Source organism: Coturnix japonica, chromosome 8 (genome assembly GCF_054131305.1).
Source record: "Coturnix japonica strain WE chromosome 8, WE-NBRP24, whole genome shotgun sequence".
NCBI classification, from domain to species: domain Eukaryota; kingdom Metazoa; phylum Chordata; class Aves; order Galliformes; family Phasianidae; genus Coturnix; species Coturnix japonica.
In genome coordinates, this window is record NC_140670.1 from 22393196 (window position 1) to 22420575 (window position 27380).

At 45.3% G+C, this 27380-nt stretch overlaps 1 protein-coding gene across 12 annotated transcripts in view; it reads right to left on the reverse strand.

Moving 5' to 3' along the window:
• Window positions 1-60: 60 nt before the first annotated feature.
• The window catches only part of NT5C2 (5'-nucleotidase, cytosolic II), a 51785-nt gene continuing 24465 nt past the window's right edge, over window positions 61-27380 (reverse strand). For 4 of the 12 annotated variants that reach the window (XM_085554673.1, XM_085554672.1, XM_085554674.1 and 1 more), the window contains 17 exons: window positions 26109-26182; window positions 15384-15443; window positions 11713-11830; window positions 10265-10360; window positions 9138-9229; window positions 8906-8963; window positions 8103-8196; window positions 7070-7123; window positions 5970-6053; window positions 5277-5318; window positions 4661-4768; window positions 4415-4481; window positions 3631-3801; window positions 2840-2891; window positions 2533-2593; window positions 1811-1987; window positions 61-1690 (listed from right to left, as the gene is read on the reverse strand). In XM_085554673.1, coding sequence (XP_085410799.1) covers window positions 1433-1690; window positions 1811-1987; window positions 2533-2593; window positions 2840-2891; window positions 3631-3801; window positions 4415-4481; window positions 4661-4768; window positions 5277-5318; window positions 5970-6053; window positions 7070-7123; window positions 8103-8162 — 1134 coding nt within the window. In that variant the 5' untranslated portion in view covers window positions 8163-8196; window positions 8906-8963; window positions 9138-9229; ... (2 more) ...; window positions 15384-15443; window positions 26109-26182 and the 3' untranslated portion in view covers window positions 61-1432. Of the gene's footprint in view, window positions 1691-1810; window positions 1988-2532; window positions 2594-2839; window positions 2892-3630; window positions 3802-4414; window positions 4482-4660; window positions 4769-5276; window positions 5319-5969; window positions 6054-7069; window positions 7124-8102; window positions 8197-8905; window positions 8964-9137; window positions 9230-10087; window positions 10218-10264; window positions 10361-11712; window positions 11831-15383; window positions 15444-26108; window positions 26183-27380 lie in introns of those variants that run through there. The other 8 variants (XM_015866923.2, XM_015866924.3, XM_015866925.3 and 5 more) reach the window with 4 other exon arrangements.

The window sequence follows — 27380 nt, forward strand, 5'->3', positions numbered from 1 at the left end:
AACTGCTGCCCAGTGCCAGCCACCCCCCGGCCCAGCACCGTGCCACACTGCACCAGGCACTTCTTAGAAACATCACTGTTTATTGACTTGAAGAACTGCCACTTCAGTAGCAGCGTTTCCTGCTCAGAGGGTGGTGATGTGCATTAATTTTATTTTCTCCTAAGGTACTTTAAAATGGGGGGAAAAAAAGAAAAAAAAGAAGATTAAATGCGCTTATGGTACTGAAACAGCAGTCAAATTCATTACAAGAGGCTCCCACTGTAATCCCTTCACATGTGAACGGCACAGGCTGCACTCAGGGAAGCTGCACCCACAACACAAAGAAAGACCAGCAATGGCAGAGCTGCACCATCGGCCACACAACCAGTTCCCACATGGCAGCCGTGAGTCACCCCTCAGCCAGGACGTGGCCCTCGCTGTGCTCCACACCGGGCCAAAGGCAATGGAGCTGTGGGCGGATGAGGGCCTCCTGCAGCACTGTGGCTTATGCTGTTTCCTATTGCAGGCAGAGCTGTGTGGCCCCGCAGCACCCTGGAAGACCGGGCCCTTCACCGTGGCTGGTTTTGTCTTTGGGACACTGAGCAGACAGAAGGGTCAGGAACAGGCAGTGAGGAAGACAAGCTGACTAATGTAATGCTAAAGCGGTAGCTTGAAGCTGTGGGGTTAATATTTACTGTTGGAAGTACAGGAGCTGAGTTGAGAATCACAGCGTGCGGCTCCGCTGTTTGGAAACGTGCTGGCAGTCAGGCACTGAATGCTGCTGATGGAAGAGAGTGTGAAGCAGAGGGAGGGGACAACGCCGCCTACAAACCAAAATGTGTACAGCTGCAAAATGCACCTAAGGGCCGAAATCCTGCTGCTATCTGTGGTGGACGGAGGAACTGAACCATTCACAGGGAGACTCCTGCAAGCAGGGGTGGACGTGGAGCTGGAAGCCACAGCAGTGCCCTGGCTAACGTGGCGGGGGTGCTTTGAGTGCAGGAGAGCAAAGGGTGGCAACCCAAACAGCAGGAGTTGGATTGTTGCATCTCCTGCAGGGCTCAGCAAATCCCTTTCTCCTCCACGTGAATGTAACAAATGGCAAAAACCGTTTACAGGACACCGTTCGAATGGAAACACATCATGGGAAAGGAAAAGTCATGCAGCATCCCCGAATGGAACGGGAGCAGCATTACAGCACGGGCGGGCGCTGCCATCTGACCGCACCACCCAGGCAGATCCATCAGCTCGTTGAACCGTCTGCAGAACTGAAAACAAAGGTTTCCTCCTGATTAGTGTTAATTTGTTGAAAGTTTCCGGCCGCTCTCAAAATGTGCCTTTGCAGGAATCACACACCCCCAACCCATCACCCCAAGGGCCCCAACATAGGAATCTGCTCCTGATCACTGCTAGAGTCATGGTTTATCTTCAGAAATGCTTTACTTTTTCCTTCTTATTCTTCTTCCTCCTCCTCCTCTTCCTCCTCCTCTTCCTCTTCCTCATCGTCATCTTCATCGTGGCAGTGTGTGATTTCCTGAGGTGCCTGAGGGAAGAGGTTGGGCGGTTTGATCTCGCTGATGGAGCGGGTCAGTTGGTGCCGCTTGTAGTCGGAATCTTTAAAATCCACCGAGGTGCGATTGCGCGTGGCCATGGGCGACTCCTTCTCGTTGATGTCAACGTGTGTGTGCTCTACCGTGGACTCGTGTGGCATCTAAAGGTGTAAGAGAGAGAGGAGATGGCGAGGCAACCAGAGCGCAAGGCCCAGCACATGCCACCCCGTCCTCCCAGTGCTGCCAGCTCGTGGGAGTGCTTCCCAGCGTCTGCAACTCACCAGGACGTGGGCGGCTCTGAAGAGGTAGCTGAAGGGATAGTAAAGGAGGTTGATGAAGGAGGCTGCATAGAGGTCGGCGTAGCGCATCACCTGGCTGGCAAACAGTGTCTGCCGGGAGCCACTGCGGAAGAGGCTCCCCATCATCCCGTAGCACATGTCCATGTCATGGGTCACTTTCTACAAGCAAAGAGCAGGTTAAATCCTGGCCTGGGCACACGGCAGCACAGAGCTGACCCTGCCTCAGCATCGTTGAGGGCTGGGGGCTACGTGAAGCCTGCGAGGATCTCCAGTGAGCTTTTGTGTGCTCTTATCCCAAGGCATCAAAGCACAGCTGGGCCCCAGCTAACAGAAAGGAAGGCAGCAGCGGCACCAGGGCCAGCACCCGCCCCAGGCTGGGACCTCGAACACAGGGCTGGCTGAACCAGAGGCTGCGGCCCCTCCAGGCACACAGCAGCACCCTGCTCTGTAGCAGCGAGCACTGTAAGCAGGTGCTACATACACGAGGAAGGAGACCCTATTCCAGACCAGGCTGCCTTTCAGGAGTGCCAGTGACACCAGTGAGCTGGGAAGCTCCTCCGTTTGCGTCCACAGACAGAACGGCTTTACCAAGCCTGCCTTGCCCACCCAAAGGCAAAGCAAAGCATTTCAGGGCTGAGCAGTGGGTCGGGTTGTCAAGCCCTTTGGGATCCAAAAGGATGAGAAGGGATTTTTATGATTGGTACCTTAATGCGTCTCTGGATGGAGCTGATGTCAGGGCGTTCATTGCTGCTACTGTCCAGATGCCTAGTTACAGGCGAGAAGGTAAATACATGCTGTGAAAAGCCTTTCAGAACCAGATGTTGTGGGATGGGGGCTTAGGGAGGGAGGCTGGTCTGGAGGGGAAGGTTGGTCTCAGGGGAGGAACCCAGGCCTGAGGCAAAGCTCTGGCAGCAGTGCTGCCAACCCAACCCCAAGGGTTCACCAGAGCCACGCATTAGCTGTCGCTAGGCTGGGAGAGGCAGCAGTACACGTCAGTGTTTGAACACTCACTTGTATAACTCGGCCAAGAAGATGTCCAGGCTCTGCAGCTCTTCAAAAAGGGCTGGATAATCCAGAAAAGAAAGGGGGAAAAGGTAAGTTTAACCTCAAAATGAAAAAGCTGAAAGCAAATGCACCATTCTGCCCAGGTGGCTGTGGTGGGGCATGTAGTTTGTCACAGCCACTGTGCAGGGAGGTGGTTTGATTGTGCTCTATGCCATCAAGAGAGCTCTGGGCTTAGTTTCTGGTTGCCACTTTAGTTTTTGAGGCTGAACCTTCACAGCCCTCACAGAAACCTTCCAACCAGTCATGGGACAATGTGCATAACCCCCAAACCGACTCACACATCAGTATGCAAACCTGGGAGAAAGGCAGTAGTGCTCAAGGATGGGAAACAGCACTTTGGCAGCAGAAAGAGGAGAAGGAGGAGGAAGGAAGAGGAAGTGGCTGGTAAGCAGGGATTCCCTGCAGGCTGGAGAGTAGTCATGGCTCGGGTGACACAGGGACAAAAAAAAGGGCTGTCTTGTTAGATACTTTCTACTAGACAAGCCATGGCTCTACAGAGACAAGAGGCAGAGGAGTGCTGGGGACTGATGAGCTCAACCCAAAACAAAGCAGCAGCAGCTTTTCCCCTGGCCAAGTCAAGGCTGGGGTGATCACAGGCAAATGACCTGGGACCCTGTGAGCAACCCAGCTGCTTCACCAACACCCCATCCCTGGGAAAAAAGGATCTAAGGGGGGTTTAGGAGAAAGGTTACAAGATGGAGTGATCCCCCCCCCGTTCCCCCTTGCCCCCTGCTGACCACTTTTGTCAGTCCAGACGTGTAGTTCCTGTGCCAGCTCAGGGATCACCAGGAAGGTTCTCCATCCCTGGCGCTTCTTGGATTTGAGGATGTCTCCGAAGATGTGGTCTCCAATGTACAGAATGTCCTTCCCTTTAGCCCCCAGCAGGTCACAGACTGTGTCTGAGGAGCCTGAAACAAAGAACAGAATGGCTTAGAATGAGGAGCTAAAGGGAAATGCAGGGCTTTGTCCTGAGGATCAGAGTTAGGGGTGCAACTGCTTCATTTTCCTCCCAGAAATCTCCAGCTGCTAAACTTAACAGGGCACTGCACACTCACCTTCCCTTGGAATATAAACACACCTTCATACAAGTGTATCAGCAAAGGGACCTTGTAGCCTCCTGGCCATGTAACAGTGATGGAGCCAAGGGCATTATGGACAGCCCTGTGCAGCCATTGCATTCCCCTGTTGCAGCCACTCTGTGCAGCATTCCCAGCTGTCAGCTGTCCCCACTGCTGCCAACGAGACCAGCTGCATCTCTCCCCACTCCCAGCCCTGCAGTGGCATTTCCCAGGCCCTCCATAACAAGGAAGGGAAAGGCCTTGAGGAACAGCTCCCTTTCTTCTCAGTTCTGAGCAGCAATAGTGACAGAAGGTTTTTTTGGTGCAGAAGGCACAGAATGATGTGTTTCACATCACAGCCCTGCCTAGATTCTGGCATAACACCCAGCCACCCTGCATGAGTGGATGAAGGCCACGAGGGCATGTCAAAGCCACTTCACAGGACAAGAATTGTTTGCCTCACCTCCCGAATACACGATGCCGTGCTGCAGTGGGCCAGTGTAGGTACCGATCTTCAGCTTCCCAGTCACCTGAAGGAGGAGATACTGCATTAGTAAAGAACAGCTGATGCTCTGAGTCTTTTCTGTCCTATTCTTTCTTTACTCTCTTTCTAGGGTAAGTCCAGCCTAAACACTGCACTGCCCATTCCCACTAAGAGACTGCATGTGAGCCCCTGCAGCCTTTGAGGTGCCCTCTGTGTGGTGCTCACCGTGTCCACCTGCCGCAGCACAGTGCCTTCCCCAAAGAAGAGGGGTTTCCGTGCATCCACCAGGATCAGGTCAAAGTAGGATTGCCAAGGCCGATGGGCACTGCCAGGCTGCAAAAGCAAAAACAAAGCCTAGAACTGGGCACCACATAAACAATCACATGGAATTTAACTGGAGCGTCACTGCCCACAGCCAGAATCTTTTACACAGCTGGTCCATCAGATGCACCAATTCTCTCAGTTCATGCCTCTGCGGCACGATCCATCTGCTGTTTTACACAACTCCTTCCCTTCCATCAAGACATTATTTAACAAACCGCTGTATAAGATTAAGAAGAAATCTGGCTGTAAAATGCCACAGCTAAAATGTGTTAATGCTAAAATAATGTTATCACTAACACAGATTATTGTTTGAGACTAGATGATGCCTCTTTTCTCTTTGTTATATTGTATTTGCTTTGATCCTATTCAAATAGGGCGCTAAACAGCAAGCGTATTTTAACCAGATTAAAGCAACTAATCCCATGCAGCTGATGAAGCAGGATTAAAATGCTTGCCAGCTACACAGATAATTAGGCACATCAACTCCTTTTGGAACTGGAATCTAGAAACCACATACCTTTGGTCCATGTGGAAAGTCAAACAAGTAAGTCATAATTTTCTGAAAGACAGAAAGTATTCAAAGATGCATTTTTTTATGCAGTTTAGTTAATAAAAACATATTTTCCTGCTCTTGTCTTTTCAGGCTACAAAAATTTTCAGCATTTACAGGAAAGTCAGCCTAAGATTTGGAGGCAGAATGAATGGATTGACTTAAAGTAAAAGGAAATATAATCGACAGACACATCTGCCTCAGGAATCTGCACACTGCTTCAGCTGTATCTTGCAATGCTTTCTAATGGCATGTGATTCTACACTTTAGCAGTGTGGCAACAAGCTGACATTCAGCAGCACAGCACACAGCCTGCTCTGGCTCCTGGCCCTCTCCAAGATCATGGGTTTGGTGACCTCTCCCTACTAAGAACTGACTCACTTGGAAGAGCAGATTACCACATTTTCTTTCACCTTCTTAATTGCTGAGAAACAGAGGCACAAAGCGACTTAAGCCAGGCCTACCCCAGGTCAGTAGCAGAGCCAGGACTATAAAAGAGAAATCTCACCACCTAATTGGCATTCACCACTAAATCATCCCAGCTCAGAAAGCACCCAGTTCCCCACCAATTCCCTACTATCCTGCCAAATCCCATACACTAGGTGGTTGGCTTTTGTTCATTCCATTACATACTGATGCACCAGTTCACACAGCACTTACATCTGTGTATTTGTAGTCGCTGTTTGTCACAAGAAACACCTTCCCAACTTCGTTCATGCGGCTCAGCAGCAGTGGCAGCTTCCCCTGCAAGTCAGAGGACAGAACAGTCAGACACGGAGACACAGAGCTACACCATGGGCATAAAATACAGCTCAGCTGTGATCCCATCAGACAAAACAAGGAAAGCACTGCTACCACCACCCCCCAGCCCCAGATCTCCTCCCAAAATGGGCCCACGGGAGGTGAAATCTGAGCTCGCGTGAGCCACGAGTTGAAGTGTGTTATGATTCCAACCTCAAATTAGGGAGAATTTATTCCTGGAGCTATTTTTATGGAATCGTAAATCTCAGGGCTGTTGCCGTAAGAGCTGATGACCTCGCAGGATGGTTTCCTAAGAATTTTGCAGGCATGTAACTAGAAACAAGGTTAACTGCTTTAAAATGGTATTGCACCACCAAAGGAGAAGCCCACAGAGAGCGTTTAAACTGAATAATAATTATAAAATGATGGGTCCCCGCAGGGGCCCTGCACATTGCAGAGGGTGAATGTAAGGGGGCCACTGGAGCTTGCTCAGCTAGATGTGCTGAGCACATGTTTTGGGGCTTATCAAAGTACTGGGCTTTGGTGAGTCTCTCAGGATTTTCCCCTCAATCTGTCATTGTAATAGAGGTGTAAAGCTTTTGCTGGATGGTGGAGGAATACTTCTGTTTCAATGATGCTCGCCTGTTACTTTTAGAAAGAGTTCTGCAGCAGAGGATTGCTTGGGCAGAGAAAATGGGGGCAAGGGACTATACAGCTGCTTTGAGCACCAAAAGAAACAGCGTAAGCCTGGCCAGCATGTCCACCTGTGTCCCATGATAAAGTTTCCTCTGGCTTTTATATTTTACGTGAAAAACACGCGCGTGAATACGAAATCACGTGGATCACTGGCTCAGAATAAAGGCTGCGTCCGAACTTTCCACTTTGTCTTTGGTTATTACAATGGAAATCACAGCGTTATCTGTTTTGTGATGTAGTAAAGCAAATCAGCGTATTTCCTTCTTGCCTGCTTACTCAGTACAGAATGTCACGTAGCACAAGTGAAGCAACTTCTCACTTACATCTTTCACCACGTACTTCTCCAGATTCTCAAGGGTCTTCTCCTTCAGCGATCCCTGAAATAGAAACAACAGAATCCAGTGAGGTGATGGAAACTTACGATGTAAGAGACATCAAAGTAATGCCAACTTTCACACTTCAAAATGCTGTGAAAGTACAAACCAGGGCGAATCTGAACCAGTGACTCTAGAGATGAGAGGCTTTGAGTAGCAGGGACCATCACAAACTCTGTGATCCATCGATTCCCTCACCATGGTAAATAATCCACTTCAACAGCATTTTAACCCTTTCAGAAGGGAATACAATAGAAACAAACAAAAAATAGATTTGCCATAGCAAACAAGACAGTCAACGACCTGTCTCCAACACTGACCACCATAGTGGCTGACTGCAACACGTATCATATAACATTGCATAAGGAAAGAAAAACAGATTCCCAACTTCTGCATGACTCAAACAACCACAAGTACAACTGTGAGCAGAGATGTCCTGTGACAGTTCCCCATCCCACCCCAGCAGACCTCTTGAATGAGGAAGAACAAGAAGATCAGGTCCTGGACAATGTATTAATGCTCACAAGATCTACATTCTAAATTTGCACACGTGTGCTGAAGAATGGCTTCCTCTCTGATGAAATCTGTTTAATGCAGGTAGCTTTTAGACAACATAAGGTAGCACCACTGGGACATATTTACAATAAAATTGCTTTTTTTTCTTTTTTTTTTTTTTAAATAGTGACAACGTGTAAGTTGTGAATTGTAAGTGCAAATATCCTCACCGCAGCACATTCTAAAACCCAGCAATTATAGCAAGGAAGCAGAGTCTAGGCACAACAAAACGAAATAGGAAGCCAGCAGAGATATACTGCAGTGCCAATACCTTGACTTCCTCGCATAAAACTGCAGTTCATTATTTGCTCACTAGGTGGCAAAGCAAGGCCCTTGCCCAAAAGTAGACTATCTTAACTAAGAGTTACAAACCAGTCCCTCTAACTCATTTATGACTATGGATGTCTCGAGGAGTTCTTGCAGTCACCTTGTAATGAACCCAGTCAACAGCATCTCTGACATCTTGGAACATACTCCTGAATGACATGAAGAGGTCTCCATCTTTAAACCCTGTTTCACAGCTGTGAAGAGACAGAGGAGAGGTTGCAGTGGCCAATTGCAGGTTCAAAACGTATGGAGCATTTTTATCTTACCACACTCATTTCTTATCGACTCCTTTACTGCAGCAATGGATACACTACATGATTAAACTTTTCCAGTCAGAAAACATGCAAAAATGACCCATTATATAAGTCAGCTGCACAGTAGTGCTCTGACTTGCAGCTTTTTGTTTTTATGTTTTTATCTATTTGAAAGCTAGGAAAATACATACATTGCTGAAACAGCCTTTTAAACTACACTGAATATCTGAATATTTCAGTTTTTGATTACACAAAGTTCTCAATTATAACTTGTGGTAACTGGCTGAGGAAACTTAGCCTCTCAGTTACCTGCTCAAACATGGATCCAAATGACACGGGTTGAAAATGAGCTGTGCAGTGGCTGTAATCACTCTTTAATATGTATGTGGCCTTAGAAACTGTCCCAAATACCTGTGCCAGCCACTACAGCATGCCCTGTGAAGGAGACCCACATAACCAGTCTCAGTCAGTTCATCCCTCTCATCAGCACTAAATTAATTTAATATCAAGAGATTAAGAGGTCTGAATGTTTCCCCATTGAGAGGTCTTCAGAGATACTAACAGCAGGTGCATCTGTATTATATATATTGCATTTTATAACAACAATCTTACAGTATTATCAGCGTGTGTAACCAGAGGGGACACATACCTAGTGTACCGGTCACAGTTAGTAAAGAAATCCACGAGGCAAGCCAACAGGTAGGTCTCTGCAAAGAAGCAAAGCAAGACTTTAAAACAAGGATAACACCATGTAGCTAAATCTGGGCCCTGTGCCTGAAAGAATAAAGTTCATGCAAAAACAAATAAATCAAACAGCTGAGTAAGGCATTAGCAAAGCTTTACAGGCTTCAAAGATACAGGGACAGTCATATGGGACTCACCTGGTAGATTGAACAATGTGTTCAGAATGTAAAACCTATCTGTGTCATCCCTCTGGATAAATTTGTTCGGATATTGATCCCGTGTTTCAGGCCTGAGAACAGATAAGGTGGAGAAGAATGAAGCCACAAAACATACTGTGGATACAGTACGCTGACCGGCAGAACATGGGTTTAGTAGGGTCCATCAGCAAGTAGTATCTCTGTGCTTTAACCAACACCCAGCTTTCCTACGTGCACAGCACCCACCGCATGTCACTGTCACTGTGCTGGCTGCGGCAGCACCGGGCACAGAGCCCTCAACCTGAGTCAGCATAAGAGCCAAGCCCCCAGAGGGAAACCATGGTCAGGAGTCCACAACTCGACCTTAAGCCCCATGCTGCTGGCTATGGGTATGCCTTACATCATCTGCACTTTCATTGTTTGCTTATCTTAAACTTTCCCCCACTTTCCATGTGCTGCTGAACACCCCTCTGAGCAGCTTCCCACAGGGCAGTACAGGGCTGTGCTGCAGGAGCCTTGCCTGGACCCTGCTGCAATTAACCAGCAGGGTGGTGATGATTAAAGTCACTCAGTTGTTCTCGTTTCCTTCATTTCTGGAGCTTCAGAAGATCACCTTTGACTCGAGGAGGAACTTGACTGCACTCATAAGGTCTTTTATAAAATGTTCACCTCCTGCTGTAGGGACTTACATGCCTACAATGACAGGCTCATCACCTTGATGCTGGCCCGTGCTTGCCTTCCATTCCTCTGCCTTGCAGGTAGGAGGGGATTTGCTGGGATACATCAGGCTTGCAGCACTGCAGCCCCCTCTGCTTCCCTAAGCACCTTCTCTGGGGCACAAGGAAAGCAAGCAGATGGAAAAAGGTGCAGGAAATGGCACATGATCCATCACAGAACCTAGAATCATAGGGGTTAGAAGTGACCTCTGGAGATCAGCAGAGTTTCCTTACAGCAGGTTGAGCGGGAAAGCATCCAGGCAGGCCTTGCATAAAGACTTCTGGCTGCCTCTGACCTTGGGCCCTTGAATTTTCTTAGACGCAGCATCGGAAGTCTTCACAAGTCCTTATGCAATAGATGCCCTACAGATCACATTAAGTCAGAAAGAGCGGTCAAGAGTAAGCACTCACCCTCTGAGGAAATTAAAGCCGTGTGCACACACCAGGAGGTTTCCATAGGCATCGACTTTCAGCAAGTTTCCATAGTGGGTATCAAACACCAGGCCTCTGTTAAGAAAGCGATTAATGATATGAAGCAGAGAACAGAGAAAGAGGTGACCATTTCAACACCAGTTCTTTTCAACCCAGCTCTAGAGCAGCTGTCTTGCTTGGCAGAAGGCATATGACCAAAGCTGCTTTTATTGTGCAGATGGAAGCTCACTTTTTACCTGGGTGCAGGTATTCAACAACAAAGCCCTGCATTGCCAGGGTAAAAGATACAGCTGATCTGCTCTGCGTGGACTTGAAAGTGGAGCCGTTTAACCTGGCACAGGCTTAGCTGTGCATTTACCAGGACCTCTTCTACAGGGTCACGAATCTGAAACCTGCGCTTCTGGTCACTGACAGCCCTGTGGGAGTTGGGATAAGGGAATTTCTCCTCTCCTTTTCATCTGTCTGTCATAGACAGAGCCGGGTGGGGTGTGTTTGTATGGCACAGAATGCTTGGGACAATTTTTCCAAGTCCAGCAAAACTCTGTCTCGCTTATTTAGTATCTTGCACATGAGAAAGCAGCATTCCCACAGAGACACCCTTTCTGGCCTTTCCCTGAGATGAACGGGAGGGATTTAAGGAGTCTTTAAGACATGGTCATAACGTTTTGTTATGGGTATGGGAGCACACAGCACCGGTCTCAGTGTAAATCATGCAGGCAGGAAGGAAGGAGGCTGCCAGACTAAAACTGGAGCACCAAGCTTCTACTTCAGTCTTTTGTAAAAAGCAAAAGGCCCCAGAGGAGCCAAAAGCAAAATCCAGCAAAGACACAAGTGGAAATGGCTTAAAGGCACCGAGTTAGGTTAAAAGCCTTTAGAACAAGCAATAACCATTTAACTTCTGCTACAAACAGACTAAATGTAAGAGTTCAGTAACTCTGCACCGCTAAGTCCCACTCTTATTGCTGGTAACCATCAGCTTAATTTTTCAGGATATCTAATGTGCCAGGATGCTGTTGCATCTGATTTGACAAAATCAAAGGAAAACACATTAATTCATTAAAATAATTACAGAAAATGTTCTAAGACTTTCTGGCCTCGTGGACATTAGCAGCTCCTTCTTTCCAAGCCTTGATTTTGATTTTGTTCCAGGTCCCACTGTGTCTCTGTTGTCTTTGCTTTTAAAGTTATTTTTGGACTGTGACTTCAGCAGCCTCTCCTGCTCTCCTTCTCCTTGCTAGCATGGACTTCAGTGTGCAAAGGCCTTCCATGTACCAGAGCAGTCCTCTCCCTTCCCCATGATCTGTGGGCAACCACAGGCTTCAAAGGCACAACTCTGAACACCTGGCCTCAGTGCATCACCTCTGAACGTAACAGAACAAATATTCAAGGCCTCAAGCAGGCTGGGTTGGTATCTGTTAGTCATTTACCTGGTAGGGAATGCAGGATCATACACAAAATTGAGCAGCTCATGAGGGTATCCAATGGAAACTAATCTTTCTACGGTCAGGTCAAATCCAAGAGATTCGTATTCAGGGGATTTATACACTGTACCAAGATGAGATTTCAGTTAGAAAATGTGCACACAGCTCGGGGGTTAAACAAGAAGGCAGTTACAAGTCATGTTCCCATTCACCCTCCTCCCTCCTCCACGTTACACAGATGCACAAACTCTCCCTCTTCCACCTGCTCAGATCGGGTTTGGTTTGCTGTGATTTCACAAAGCTGGTGAAGAAACCAATACATTTTGGGAGCACATGTATTCATGGTTAGAAAGCCTGAAATTCATTGCTGCTGTGCTACCAGATACAATCCCAAAGCTTAACATTGTCTTCAGATTTCACCTCAGGGGAATTTCTGTTTGCTGCAGACTAAGTTAGCTTGAAGGTAGAGCTGTCAACTTAACATACGGTTTGTTTGTTAATAATACCATATGGTGCTGTACAAATCTGTTAGCTATTATTCTTGTACCAAAACGCTACTCTTTCAGGCAAGCTTGCTGCTCCCACATTTCCCACAAGCTGCTCATCTGTGACACACACCTTAGCTCAACACAGAACGAATGACTCGTTCAACCAAGTCATTCCTACCTTCAGGACTGTCTTCTTCCTGCAAATGACCTTCCCATGCACTGGGAATATTACTATTTAATTAGATCATTAACTGAACATTTAGAAGGAAATTGCTGCGTCCCTGTGACAGATGGAAATCATTGTATTTCTATGACAGCGTGTTGATATTTGTTGCATGACACTGTCTTAAATTGGTTCTAAGATATAATGAGGTCAAACAAAACCCTTTACTTCATTGAGGCCTACTGGGGGTCCAATGAGTCCAGCTGTGTCTCGGATTCTTGCATATGTTGTATTTAACTCAGCCAAGTTTGAAAGTAAGAAAGCTTTTTAGAAGACAAACTGCTTTTCCTGAGAGGTAGCTCACACATCTGTGGGCATCATAATGCCTATTAATGCCATTGTCTATACTGCCCAGGTAGTCACCACCATATGTATACTGTGGAATACAGAAGCTCAATCTGAAAGGAGAAAACAAATGAATAAAATACTATAAAAATACTAAAAAAGGTAGGAACTATCAAAGAAATAAGACTCAGAGTAACCATGTGAGAGGGGTCCCATATCTATTAACAATCCAGAAGTATTCTGTAAGTTCATTCTTCTCATTAAACTCAACACCATTCAAATGCAAAAAACAAACCGGTAATGTTCTTGAACACAGAACCAAAGCCAAATAATTACCAAGATCTTCAAGCATCATTAAACCAGTGACAAACATATCAGTAACACGATACAACACTCAGTGCACGTAGCCTTTTCTGTCCTTTAGGAAAGGAAGGGTTGATTGAGCTACAGATAGGAATAAGCAATCAAAAACTACAGCTAATGAAGGAAGCAGTGACTGACAAGGCAATCCTGGGGAGTGAGCTAGAGTTGGAGGGAGCAAAAGGCAGTTAGGTGATGAACATTGTGAGAGTGACACCAGAGCATCATCTGGAAAAAGGAACTCCTTTGATGCAGGACAACAGAGATACTTCCCAGGGAAAACAGTGAGAAATACACCTGCACATACTCTCAGAGGGCGAGAGCACAGCAAAGTTGGCCCCATGATGTGAAGTAGCCTCTACTCCCCACTCTGTCCACGCAGCTCCCTGAGACCACATTACCAATTGTCCATAAACCATCACTTCCCAATAAAACATCTCCCAGAAATCCCTGCCCCTTCTGAACTCACCGACCACCACGGCACGGCCCAGACATAACAAACATCAAGGAACATGCTGGCACCTCCTCTGGACAAACAGAAGTGGTTTGAGAGCTTCTCCAGCAGAACCCTTCTAGGCAAACCACAGGGCTTTCAGTCACACAGCCTGTGCATCTGCTCAGCAAACAGCTCACGTGTGGCTGATCACTCAGCTTCTTCCCTTCTGTATTTCCCTTTCCATCACATTTATCACTGCAAACCTCCACTGAACTGAGCCTACAGAAACAAGCTGACACACCAGCAGGAAAAAGGCTGAAGAACAGGTTTCATCATCCCAAGTCTCTGCTCAGACAGCACCACAACACAGTTAATCTGAATTCTAATTTCTGTAGGAAGTAATCATTCCCCTTCCATCTCAAGCTACAAATAGCACCTCCTTGATTCCTCCTTGCATAAAAGTAAGATACCAGCTCATTCATACCTCACGTCTCCTCCATGTTTTTCTACCAATTCCATCACACCTGGAAAACAAGAGTCTTCTTGTTGATACACGAACTACATGGGGACACTGAGCTCCAGGGGATGGGAAAGGGACAACGAGCACTCCCCAGTTACCATGATACTGCCCAAGATAAACTTTCCTTTAATTACACACAGCTGGGAACAGACTGAGAGATGACTGAGCCCTCCTAGACTGCACTGCAGCACTACACCGCAGCCCGCGCTGCATCAGCCGGTACCAACCACAGCCCACGCTTCTTGTAAGCTTTGTGAACACCTGTTTAAGCAACGTGAGCTTTCAGGCAAACAAGCAATCCATCTCCTTGAGACCAAACATGAACAAGCTAACAGTACAGCAATGACAGCAGCACATCTGGGGATGATGCCCCCGCCACATGCATTAAGAGACTGCTTAGCCTAGATAGAAAATGTATTCTAGTACTGTACTCAGGGCTGGCCCTGCTTTCTCATCTTCAGGCATCCAAAGAGATAAAGAGAGGGCGCAGCAGTATTTTCTTCTGCAGTTGGACAATGAAAACAATAGCTTAAACCTTTCTGGGAGCTTAAATCCCCCCAGTCCTGTGCTGAAACACAACGGGAGGTAACTCACAGGCTGTGGTGCTGCAGGAATTGGGCAGTTTGCCATGCAGTATATCCTGTGCTCTGCTCTCACCCTCTGAGCAGCCCCATCCCAATGAAGGTGAAGCAGAACCACCACACCACAGCCCACAGTGCCCTTGCCATCTCTCAGCCCAAAAAGCACACAGGGTGAGAGTACAATTGAAGCATGAGTTGCGACTCACCCCAACCTCCTTTCTGCCTTTTCACTGCTCGATGGCCGTGTCTCTGCCACCGTGCCAAGTCCTCTCCTCCAATAGAAAAGTTATTAAAATCATTTGTGCTTGAACACAGACAGCTGCTCTGATGGCTCAGGGTGATGGACACCCCATGCTTGTGCATTATGTAATTGCGCTTGAGAGAAAACAACCAAACCTTTACAAAACTGCAGCCAGCTGACAGCATTTCAGCTTCCCCTTCACATCGTCACTTGCCTTAAAACGACACTAGTGAAAGTTAAAAGCAGGACCCCGGGAGTGAACGCTGCAAGCCTCTGGTCTGTGAGGAGTGTTAGGAGGGAGCCGAGCTGCAAGGAGCGGGGTTGTGCAGTAAGGTATGCCATTCTCATGCATTTGTGTGGTTGTTTTTACCTTTGCTGCCAAGACACATACAGTAACAATTTTATAGCCTTCCTGTAAAGGAAAAAAAAAAAAAAAAAAAAAGAAAAAAAGAAAAAAAAAGAAAGAAAGGAAAAAAAAATAAAAAAAGATCTCTACAGAGGCTCCAGCTTATGCAAAATGCCGCTGCCAGGATTTTAACTCACATGAGGCAGATGCAGATTCAGAGTGTCACTCCAGTCTTGACGGAGTTACACTGGGCTCCCCTGTTAAAGAAAAAAATCAGACTGATTTTAAAACTGCAACAGCTCGGTGCCACGTGGGACGGTGTCGCTGGAGCCGTGTCCTCGGGTAAGCTCGGCAGCCGACCTGGCAGCTATTCCAAATGCACTTACAGCTGATTTATAGAGGAGGCACAGTTGGTAATCGTGCATCCTGCAGGCAAAATTCTGTCCTCATATCCACAAAGCAGCCTTAGATCATCAGCTCAGTGGTAATTAGAAGGATGAGGCTACATGTGCATTGCCCAAGTGACATAAACCCTTCAGGTTTCTCTTGGACACAGAGCAAGTGACTCAAGAAAGGGTCTCGTGCTCTTTTTGGGGCTTTGCCATTATTGCCCATCCCTCCGTTGGTCACAGATTGCTGCTGTCAGGTCACTCCATTTCTTTCACAGCACAAAACACCTGCACATGTTCTCGCAGGAGACCTGGGAGACAGTCAGGAGCTACTCCAGGAACTTGAGAAGAGAATTTTGCCCTCCCAGCAAGAGCCTCAAACATGGAGTCAGTCTGATGCAGCGCATCCAAATTCAATCACGTTCTTTAACACTTACTTTTACATTTAAGCTTCTAAGTGTAAAGCACTGAGGGATGAACCAGCATCAATCCTGTCCATTGCTGCAGCCTACTGCAGTGCTCTGGTTCACAAGCACACACAGGAAGAAGGCAAGACCTCTTTGCAACTTACAGGTATGCATGGAATAATCAGAAATCGCTTTTGAGATCAAATTGGCACTAAATGCAAAGCTAGGCAAGTTGGAATGACTTTGCAAAAAGGACCCACAGAAGTATGTAGACCTCCTGTAAGGCTGCTCTGAAGATAAGTGCTTAATGCCTGTAGCTGGGTCAGGTAGCAGTGATTCTGATGGCTCAGTTTAAGCTGTGGAGAGAAGAAAGCCCTTTAAGGGCTGCCCATTTCTTTCCTTGTTCCTCCTCCCCACACACACGTTTTCCAATTCACAGGCAGGGCAGCTTCTTGTGGTTCCTTAAGTGTCACCCCTCCATCCCCTCAGCCAGCTCCTCCAGGCTGGGAGCCCCAAGCAGCCCCGGCTGCCCCTGGCATATGGCTGGACCTGCCTGCCCCAACGCCTGGACTCAAATGCAGGTGCTGAGAGCACCATCCCTGTGGGCTTCCCTGTCCTTGCCCCTGGTAGCTGAGATTTGGGATTAGAAACACCTTAGCCAACCCTCATGGCTCTGGCTGGCAGATGGAAACTATGAAACTTCCTAATATCAGGTATTCAGATAAGATCAGCATTTCTCAAACTACAGGTGATGACCTCCTCTGATGGCTTGCACAAAGCTTAAGGAACACTCAGTCTTGAGTAATTCTACCCGCTATTTGAGTTCTCTGGGGATGACACAGACAGGTAAGTCAAAAAGCAGACAGATAACGTGAAGGGTTCAGCCTTGCCTCTGAAGCACAGGAAACGCAGCCCAATTACTTTGTGTTAAGTCTTGAAGAACTGAAAGTGAAATAACTAGAAACAGGTTATTTCAGCTGCTGACTATTCCCCAGTGGCCGGGGCATGCAAATCCGGCAGTTAGGACCTATATGGGCAGGTGGGTACAATAGCCAGGTTTCTATATAGGCACAGCATGCATAATTGAGCTTGTGCAAACACATGTCTGAAATTACGCACACCGCATATAAAGAGCAGGATCAAAGTTCTGCTGAAGTATCGATCCACATTCTGAATTGCATCACAAATACATAATGCAAGTACATATCAAGAATACATTGTTATCAGTGTTGTGCTGATGAAAAGTGCTTAGTTAAAGCCTTGAGAGTCGAGATGCCCTTTCACAACCCGTCTGTCGTGGCAGTAAAAATACCTACGGAACCTGCCCCACCATGGTCTACAAAATGGGATCTCGGCTGAGCATCCCAGACCAGGACAGATCTCTACCATGTTCTCCATTCTGTCAGCATTTCCTCTGCACACAGCCCTGACACCGAGCACACACTCACGTACCACTGTGATGTACCACCAGTTCTCTGATGTTCCACACAACCACCACGTGTTCTGGCACTTCCAATTCAGAATCTAGAAGGAAACTGAGCAACCAAACCCAGAGGTGCTTGAAACACTGGACTTAATTAGAAAGTAAACCCCACTGAGGCAAGAATTCCAATTAAACAGATTAATAAGCACCGGGCGAGCATTCCACAGAGCCATGGTTTGAAGAAAGCCTGTCTCAGCTGTAGGCCCAGAGGTCTGAGAACTCCCCAGACATAACCAGATAATGATCGTAATTTACACACCAAACCCCTTCTAGGGAATTTATTACCATCAGTTTGCACACACAATTATTAAAGAATAGGATTAATGCTTTAGGATAAACCTGACATCAGCTTGTGTTGTGGGGCCTTTTCTAACCAGGGTAGTTGCAGTCAGGTGCTGGCCCTGAAACTGAAGTCTGAGCACCGTTACTTCTGCCATGGTAAATGCAGGCATTTCACCTGCCAGCATCCTCCGTCAGCACAGGGGAGAACACAGACACCACTGCAGGAAGGTTGTGCAGAGCACAGACCTCAAGCCACCTCTGCCCAGCACAGCACAAGGAGATGGGCCTGCTCTGCCTCTCAGTGCTGGGGACTCACATCTGTGCTGACCTGGGTGCTCGGTGCCTGCAAACAAACTGGTAAATGTGCCTGGTCGTAACCTCAAGAAATCCCAAGGGACAGCTCGTACCTTTTAAGCTAGGAACGTGGTGAATCACCCAACTGTCGTTTGTTTATGGACTTGGCTGAACTGCGACCATAAGGGATTCGTCCGAGGTCAAAACAAGTTGAAAAACAGCCAGGAATAGAACCCAGCTCCCTTCAGTCTCACTGTTTGATTTTAACTACTAGACCATACATAAAACCACACTGTATTATGCAAAACAAAACTGCAATATTTCAGCTTCTATTTGAATTGAGATTTCCTTGTACTGAACAAACAAAATGGCTATGAGCAGCCAAGTTTTCAATCTGAAATGGGAAGAAATCACTGTCATATCGATCATAACTTTCATTTATCCAAACAAACACAATCAAACACAGCCCTGTTCTTTCCAGCAAGACAAAGCTGAGCTTTAAATATGCTTCAATACTTAATGCATCTCTTCTATTTCACTAGAAATTATTTTTTTGAGGTGATCAGCGATCAAGACCTCAACAAAACCTCCGGCTGTATTTCTGTATGCCTCACACAGGAGCTGCTCTCTGCATATGAAGAGCCAGTCTTGCACTGAGCCCTGTGCAGCCACAGATGTTTCTGATGGTGAATCTGATAACAGGAAACAAGGCAAGAGCCACCGCATGTTGGAGGGCCAAACCTTTTAGATCCTGTACATCTGAGCTTCAGTGGCAGCCCAGTGCCCTTTCAGACAGTCCAGTGCTGGTTTTAGGTGGTAATCACAGCACACCTACAGAGAACAAAGGCACTGCAGTCCGCAACTGCAGCAGTGCCCATAAAGCAGCTCGGCACCCACTCTGCAGCCTAGAGTGATGGAAAATTCCTCACCTCTAATGCTCCCGCACACATTCCCAAGTGCACAGCACAGCTTTCAGCTATAAAACCTCTAACCTGGAACTGTATCAGCTCCTGTGCTCCCACTCTGCATGCTAAAAGGATCTGTAAAGACCGCGTTTGTTGTTGCTCTGAAGACTGACCCACCATTGTATGATCAGCTTGGCTCTGAATTGCTGGATTTCTACACTTCGGGTTGCTTTAGTGCTGTGTTTCTACTTGTTTAACACTAAGAAAAAATGTTGTCAAGTATCATCAGCTTTAACTCTTCCCAAAGCAGGCTTGTTAGTGCTCTCATTGGTAAATGCTAGATATTTTTAGCTTTCTGCTGCTGCATTTTGTTTGCCTTTGATGTAACAAAGATTGGGGCTGCTTGGATATGCCTCAGAGGCCAACAAAACAGAGCTTCAGCTTGGAAACACTGCTTCTACTGAATAAAAATGCATGGCTTGAGGTAACAACGGCACTGAGGTGACATTCTGCGTGTTGAGAGAAGCAATTCAGACCGACTCTGCATTTCAAGAAACTTCAATTTGTCAATTTTAATCGTTGGCATAACATCCCTTTGCTCCGGAATAGTATTTTATAGATGACTGCACAGTCACCTGTTCTTTAGGGGAAATTGTTTATTTTTTTACAGTTCCCCTGGCACAAGAGAATCTTTCCGTGCTTACTGAGCGGCCTTCATCATTCACCTCTCTCAAGATACAGCCCACTGGGAGTCATAATCCCATAATGGAAGTATCCCTCCATTTCCATGGAAACAAACTACTGTGCCAAAATATGGGTTTAGTGTTCAATAAAAACTTCCTGAACAGGGAAGAAATAGTTGCATGGGCTTCATGTTGAAAAATAATTCAGTTGCATCTAGAAATAAAATGACTTAAAGGCACAGCAGCCATTTATAGTCTATATCTAAGGCGCTTTTCAGGCATATCAGCATCCAAGTAGACGAGACTTGTTACTTCTCTCCACATCATTTCTACTTGCCTGTTGATGGCCTTGCTCACTTTCCCTTCAGATACGATTTTTAAAACAAAAGGAAACAAAACTCACGGTTGGTATAGGAGTCTCAAAGTCAGGCATTCTCCACATCCATCTCCCCCAGCTCCATCAGACTCACTGCCTGACCATATTCACTTAAGAGAGCAGTCCTTTAAAGCTACACATTTAATTTGTTTAACAGTATGCACCTGGGCATATATGTAGCACAAATGCCCATGCCATCAATGAGCCACATACACAAGCTTTTCTGCCATGTGCTAAAATAAAGCATTTACAAAGCACTAGCACACATGTGATCTCAGAGTTAAATCCTTCTGTGCTCTCAGCTTTGGTTCCTCCTACAGAGAAAGCTATCTGCTTCATCACTGGGGTATTTGCAACTTAATAGTACTTCTATTGTGGTATTGAGATTACTAGATAAGGGCATCTATTAGATTGAAAAATACCTCCATATTTCTATCTGTCTGGCAAAAGCAGGAACTGCTGACCCAGACAGGGTTATTCCTGTGTTCTTGACAGCAAGAGAGCGGAGTACCACAGCCTTTGAAACCTTCCTTACACCGTGAGGACTTGTTCTTCCCCCAGCTTTGTTTAATGCTCCAATTCTTCAAGAATCCACTGACGGCTGATGAACAGTCAGGCAGTGATTTACTGGCACAGAGCAAGCAACACGTGCTTCTTCCACTCCACATTTCCAATGCCAGCATTCTGAAAAGCCACAGCTCCACATCTTGGGTTTGCTGCTGTACGCAGCTTTACACGGACAAACTCCTGCAAGCAGCCACACAAGGAGAACAGGGACAACAGTCACCCTTAGCACTGCACTGGTATGTGAAAAACATCCAGCTCAAAGCATACTAGGAACAACTCGACTTCTCCATCTGCCTTCAGCTTTAAAACACCAATGGCCAAAACAGCTTCTGAAATCTGCAAAATCTGCACCTGTTAAAACTGAAACGTGCAAACATGAAAACGCAGACAGCAGATGTGCAAGAGTCAAAGCATCTTTCAGTGTCTGCTAGGACAGCTTGAAGGCCACTGTTGTCACATCTACCACTCCCCCTCCCTAGTCACCACACGCCTAAATGACACACAGAGCTGAATTACTCTGAGACCTGGGATAAAAGTAGAGCTGCTGAGCTTCCAAGCCCAGAATCCTTAGACTATGATGAAACAGATGACAAACCTTTAACCTAAGCAGGAGAGCTCTGTTAGAACATTCATATTTAACAGTAAACATGCAGCAGTGGCATCTGAGCAGAACAAATATTTCTTTGTAGCTGCTTACATTATGAGCTTTGTTAAGTGTTCAGCTCAACCTTTCATGTGTAAAACTCCCACGTTTATACTTTGCTTTTCATCTGCGTAATCCAGAAAGTCTTACACGAGGAACAAATTCGTCAGTCCCATTTCTCAGTTATGGAAACTGAAACATACAAACTTGACGGAGGTACAAACACTGGACGGACTCAAGAACAAGTTCTCAGCTGCCACCTTTTCCTGCAGATCTGCAGCCAATCCTACTGACTGTTTGGGTGGATCTTTTCCAGAGCCATTATGTAAAGTCAAACGTTTCCAAATAAGATGTAGGTGTGTAACACTTCGCTCACCCCCAGACTGCCTGGATGGCTTAGGCATGAACGTGAGGAAGGGGCCAAACTTGTTTATGCATGTTGCATTTTGGAGAGAGCTGGGAAAGGCAGCCACAAACAATGACTAAAGCTGCCTTTCCCGTGTCTTTCCCATGTGATAAGAAGGGAAATGCTGTAGCTGAAAGCATAAGCAATTTTGCAATAAAACATTTGCAGTGCACCAAATCTTGGCATTACATTGGTAACGTTTCCAGGACACGAGCTACATTCCAGATGATGTTGAATTAATCATATTTGCACACAATAAAAACAGTATTTTTCAAGCTTCATTTCCCCTTCTTTTTTATTGAAACAGTTTGCAGCCACTAGTGATGATTTTATTATAGTTTAATGGAGAACATGGAAGCAACAGTGATTTAAGTACAGGGAAGGCCTCCCAAATGCTGGTCTTGCTGATCTTACGTCCTATCTACCTTGGAGATGGAAGATAAAATTTTCAGCATGGCTCTAACGTCTGGAGAAGGGCGGTGGTCACTGAGGAATCTTTTCAAGCACAACCCAGTTTGTCATACTTACTAACTCTTCTCCATCTGCCCATGGCCTGGTGTGAAATTACAGCCAGTCCAAAAACCTTGCTGCTGTAGCCCTGTGCCTGTCAAGGGACAACTATCCACAGCCTCATTGTGCAACCCATCCCATGTAATACTCCGGAATGCCAAGGCCTCCTGCATTACTTAGATACAGTCCTAATAATTAAAAGTGTAGCTCATCCTGAGAAAGAAGCAGCCGAACAAAATTTCCCCTAAAAGCCATTTCTCTCAGCTGCATTTCCAAAGGGACACAAGACAGGGGGACAAGTAAACTGACATCCTACAAAGATTTTGGAGCCTTTGGTATTAATGTACCTTGCACAACAACCCAGAGAGCACTGCAAGCTTCCATGCATGTAGGAGACCTCATTCACCCCACAAGGATTAATCCTTGAGGGGAAAAGGTGGAATCTAAAACCTGAAAGAGTCATTTCAATTTGCTTCCACTTTATTTTGAGCTCCTAGCGGCCAAATTATTTCCAGCTGTAACCACAGTTAAATTCAGCAATTTAATGTTCATAATTTCTCAGAATAGAAGGCTAAAACCTTCAGGCTCTTTTCTTCAATAAGACTTTACTTGCCCAACCCACCTCTATTAACAGTATTTCCCAACCCTATGCAGGGAAAGAGACAAACACAATGAGAAAACATAAAAGTTATTAACAAGAATTTAAAGCATAACGCAATTTTGACTAGCAAACAAAATCACTGTGACAGTGCTGCATTGAGCAGCCTCAAATTCTTTTTGTTTTCAAGTCAAGTGGTCTTTTAATTTAATAAGGTTAAGAAATATTACCCTATGAAACAAATGTCTGGAGTCATATTTTATTTGCAGCGTAACATGATGATACTAACACTGCTGTCAGTTGGCAAGCTGACACTCTCAGTCATGCAAGTAGCAAAATGTATGATCACTGCAGCATGTGTGTAGTAGGTGTTACTACATCCATACATACTTGCAAATGGAAATATCACATTCCTACCAAATCAGCTCATTTCAGACAGAAATCAGTGCTATTATGAGTAGGTTTGTCTACTTAAACTCATACAAATACAAAACCATCTCAAGCTTCCAAAGTGCAGAAAGATTCTGACTTCTCTGGTACTGAATCACTTCCTAAAGAGGCTTTTGGTGCCACAAGTGGCCATTGATTTGGGAGGAAAGAGACTTACTGTGTTCTCTTTCATTGACGCATCCTCTTCACAAGATGGGCAATTCAGGGCATTCAAAAATAACCAATCTGCTCCTGAGCTGTCAAAATCTATGACTGGCAGCTACAGCATGAATGCCATCAGATTAGAGATGACATGAAAGGTCATGAAACAGAGCAGAGCAAAAACACAGTTTTAGACAGGTCTAATGGGTCTGACTGCTGTCAATCACTGAATAAAAAGACTGGGCTTGGGATACATCTAAACATCTTTACAAAAGTGACTTTGCAACATTTGAAAGCACAAATGTAGAAAACAGATGAGGACACTGGAGGAGCTTCCATTCTTCTTCACCTATTCACATAAGTCATGAACAGGCCTCCAAAATGCATCTGCTCACCATATACCACCTGGTATGCAGATGCTATTTCCAAGTGTTAAACTGTGGATAAACAAGCTTTATATACACGTGTGTATACATAAATATACACATACAAGTCTAGACAGCAAACATATCCATGTGAAAGAGTCTGTGGGCGATAATTTGCCCTTAAAGAAAACATGACTGTGTCTTATGAATGCACTACAATGCATGAATGTTATACTTGACCACTTCTTCATTATAATTCCAATTAATTAATTGAGATAATATTTTTACACCATGTTCTTTAACGCCCCTGCAATTAATAAATAATTTTTATTGTGTGCCACAGTTTCGCACAGCAAATAATGGTCAAATAACAAAAGCCCATACGGAGAAGAAGGGATGATGGTGAGACACAGTAACAAGATGAACAGGTAGTTGATAGTTTCACAGTTGATTAAAACAGAAAGGGGAACTAGAGCTTAGCAGGCATAAGGCTTTTCATCTGAAAATGGCTTTCTAGCCTAACTATACTCTTACAACTCCCTGTAAAATGACCTACAGCTCTTATCTCTGCTATACCGCAGGAGAAGGCACAGGCCAGCAGCTTACCCAAGAGCGGTCCAGATTTCCTGTTTTCTGCTCAGATCCCATCTCGTTTCTTTTTTTGCCCCACTCAGCCCCCTCAAATGCACCGACTGCCTGCTGAATTGTGTGGCTGTGACCTTCCAGCCTTGGAAGCCTCACGTTTCCACATCCCAAAGAACCGATTAAGGATGCTTGAAGCATTCACATCTTTCCTCTCATCAAACTGAGCATCATTTTGTGGATAGCAACACATTTGCTCTGTGTTTACAGGAACATGCAACACTTGAGTAAAATGAACAGTCGGAGGAGTGAGGAGAGCGCTGAAACTCTCCTTCTGTCAGTTAGCAACACGCTTCTTGTTCCACCGGGATCACCCGCGTCCTTGGAAATGCTGCCAGTTTGTCAAAGTAAGTTGTTCTTTCAGTATGGAATTGAAACCTACAACTTCTTTCTTTTTTTTTTTTCTTTAAAGCATTTGTTCTTGAACTGTTTTGCTCTCCCTAAAAGCCCGGCCATAAGGCTGTCACAGCTGGGAAATGCAAACACGGAAAGCGCGTGCCTGCAGTTGTATCTGAGCCCTCTTTGGAACTGTATCTGGAAAATCCAGCACAGATTAACTGCGATACACTTTATGACTTAAAAAGTGGCAGGAATTTTAAGCAGATTTATAAATAAGGTGTTAAATAACCAAACCTTTTACATGTTACTAGCACCTCATTGGCAACTGCTCGAAAACAAATTGCACCAAAGCAAATGGCTGAAATCTGAACATCAGTTACTTGCCATAGCCTCCAAAACTGCTTTTTGAGCACTGTGTCTAACCATGAGAGCACACGGGGCCTTCCCTAACCTTCACTTACCCACTTGCACTGCCCATAGCATCCCTCATATCTACTCAATAGACACAGTAACTAGGTGACCCAACTTGACATGCTGCGTTAACCTATTATTAGGTGACCCTCTTACTTTACTTTATATATCTCAGCGTATACTCAGTATTTTAAGTTGAAATATCAAGAGTGATAGAAATTTCCTATCCACAACATTGGAAGTGGTAGTGAGAAAGAAGGTAGAATTCTATGTGACAGCCTTAGTTACAGCCTACCTGACACTACAGCCTAGGAAAGTGGAAGTGGGGTTTTTATCTTTTCCTTCCTGAAAACATGTAACATCATGTAAGTTTGATTACACAGAAAACTGCAACTCTACCCTTGTCTTCAGCAGAAGACTCAGAGAAGTTGCCTGTCAAGTATTTGAAAGATGGAGAAGCCCTGCAGAAAAGTGTATGAAACTGAAAATCTTATGCAACCTCCCAAAGACTTTCTGCCACAAAGAACGGGCAATGCTTTCTAAATTAACTCTATCAGCCAACGCTAGTCCCCTGCCTTGCTGCTTCTCATAGACACATCACTGATGTGGCCAGGAGACGAGGGAAAAAGGAAAACTTACTCCAAAATGACCCAAGATGCAAGAACATCTGTTGATTAAAGGTGTAGCCCATCATAGGCACCAAGGACAATAAAATCACACTGTTAGTCAAAACCAGGCTTTCATCAGGGACAATATCAAATGACAGCGGAATATAAGCAAGTAAATATACTTTCCAGGTTTCAATTTCCTTGAAACTGTACTAAAGCTATGTGGCTCATAACCAAATACAGCTTCCAGATAACAAATTAAAGAGAAACACCTGAAATGAAAGTGGAACGAACATTGAATTACATATTTGCTAACACAGGAAGCACCTGCTAACTGGAGCAGTCCGATCAATTACTGGTCTTCTCTCAACAAGAAGTAATATTCCAAACTAAGTCAGTGAGAAAGAGCAAGAAGATACTCACCAGCAAGCGTATAATCCATATCAAAACCAAAGCACTTGATCTTTTCCATAGCTAAACTTCTGTTTACAAAGACCCTGAAAAAAGAGAAAAAACAAAGCCATTGGTTTGAGTATTTTCAACATAAACATATTTTAGAACAAATACATCTGCCTGGTGTCGTAGGTCGAAACCAGAATATACCTGAAAACAGAGGCAAGATTCATTTTTGGCCATGAGTTCTCCAGAAGAAAAGCCATGACTTTGCAGGGTTATTCTAATTATTGGTACGCCATCAAGAGACATACACGCATGCATGCACGCACACACATGGTTCTGCATGTGACCTGCAAAAATTCCTAAGAATAGATGTGCAGAAGCTCCTGAAGCAGAATTCAGAGTTCAAGTGGAAACAGAAGATAGCAAGCACTACAGTTTGCTTGACTACAATCAAAGATCACAAAGAGGTAAAAAGGGAAGGAAAAGAAAACAACATTTCTGTGAATAAACCGACAGCATTTAAACCTTTTTTGGAATTCTATCTGGAAACTCAAAGCAAATACTCACTGCCACATTTATATCAATATGGTTAACAAACATTTAACAGACCTCTGAAAAACAGAGAAAGAAATTTTCACCCATATTATTTCTATTGTGAAAAAATATTATTTATATCTATCATAAAATCTGCCAGTCCTCCTCAAAAAATACCAGTTTTTAATTCCATTTTGGCTGTTAATGCTTATAGCAATGAGAATCCAAGCTGTGTACTTCCAGGCTCTTTTTGATCATGACATTTTAATACGCTATATTCAATTTAAATTTGAGTAAATACCACAGTAAAGAAATAGGTCAGGGAATGCAACAAAAGCTTCTCTTGCTTCCTGCTCCAACTGCCGCAGTAACTAAGCTGCTCATGTTTCCTCAGAACTTTACAGCACACAACAGATCTGTAATTCAGCAGGGCTTCTCCCCGCTGCCTTTTATCGGAACGCTGCGGATGAGACTGAGCGGCACAGGCAGGAGTTTGGTGCGGGATGGAAGCTGAGCTGCTCAGCACTGAGCTCAGACAGAAATCCCTCATTCTGCTCATCATTCCCTGTGACGCCGAGGGAAAGGTCTGTATGAGAACAGCCACGAGTCCTCCACCTGTACTTCGCTTCCAGAACGTGAACATTTTCCAAATATTTAACATCTCTAATGCCCTCAGCAGAGTAATCAGAAACCAAACTCGGCAGGAGGAGGAGGAGTGGCACAGAGGAACCCGAGCAATGGAGACAGTAAGTAAAAAGCCAA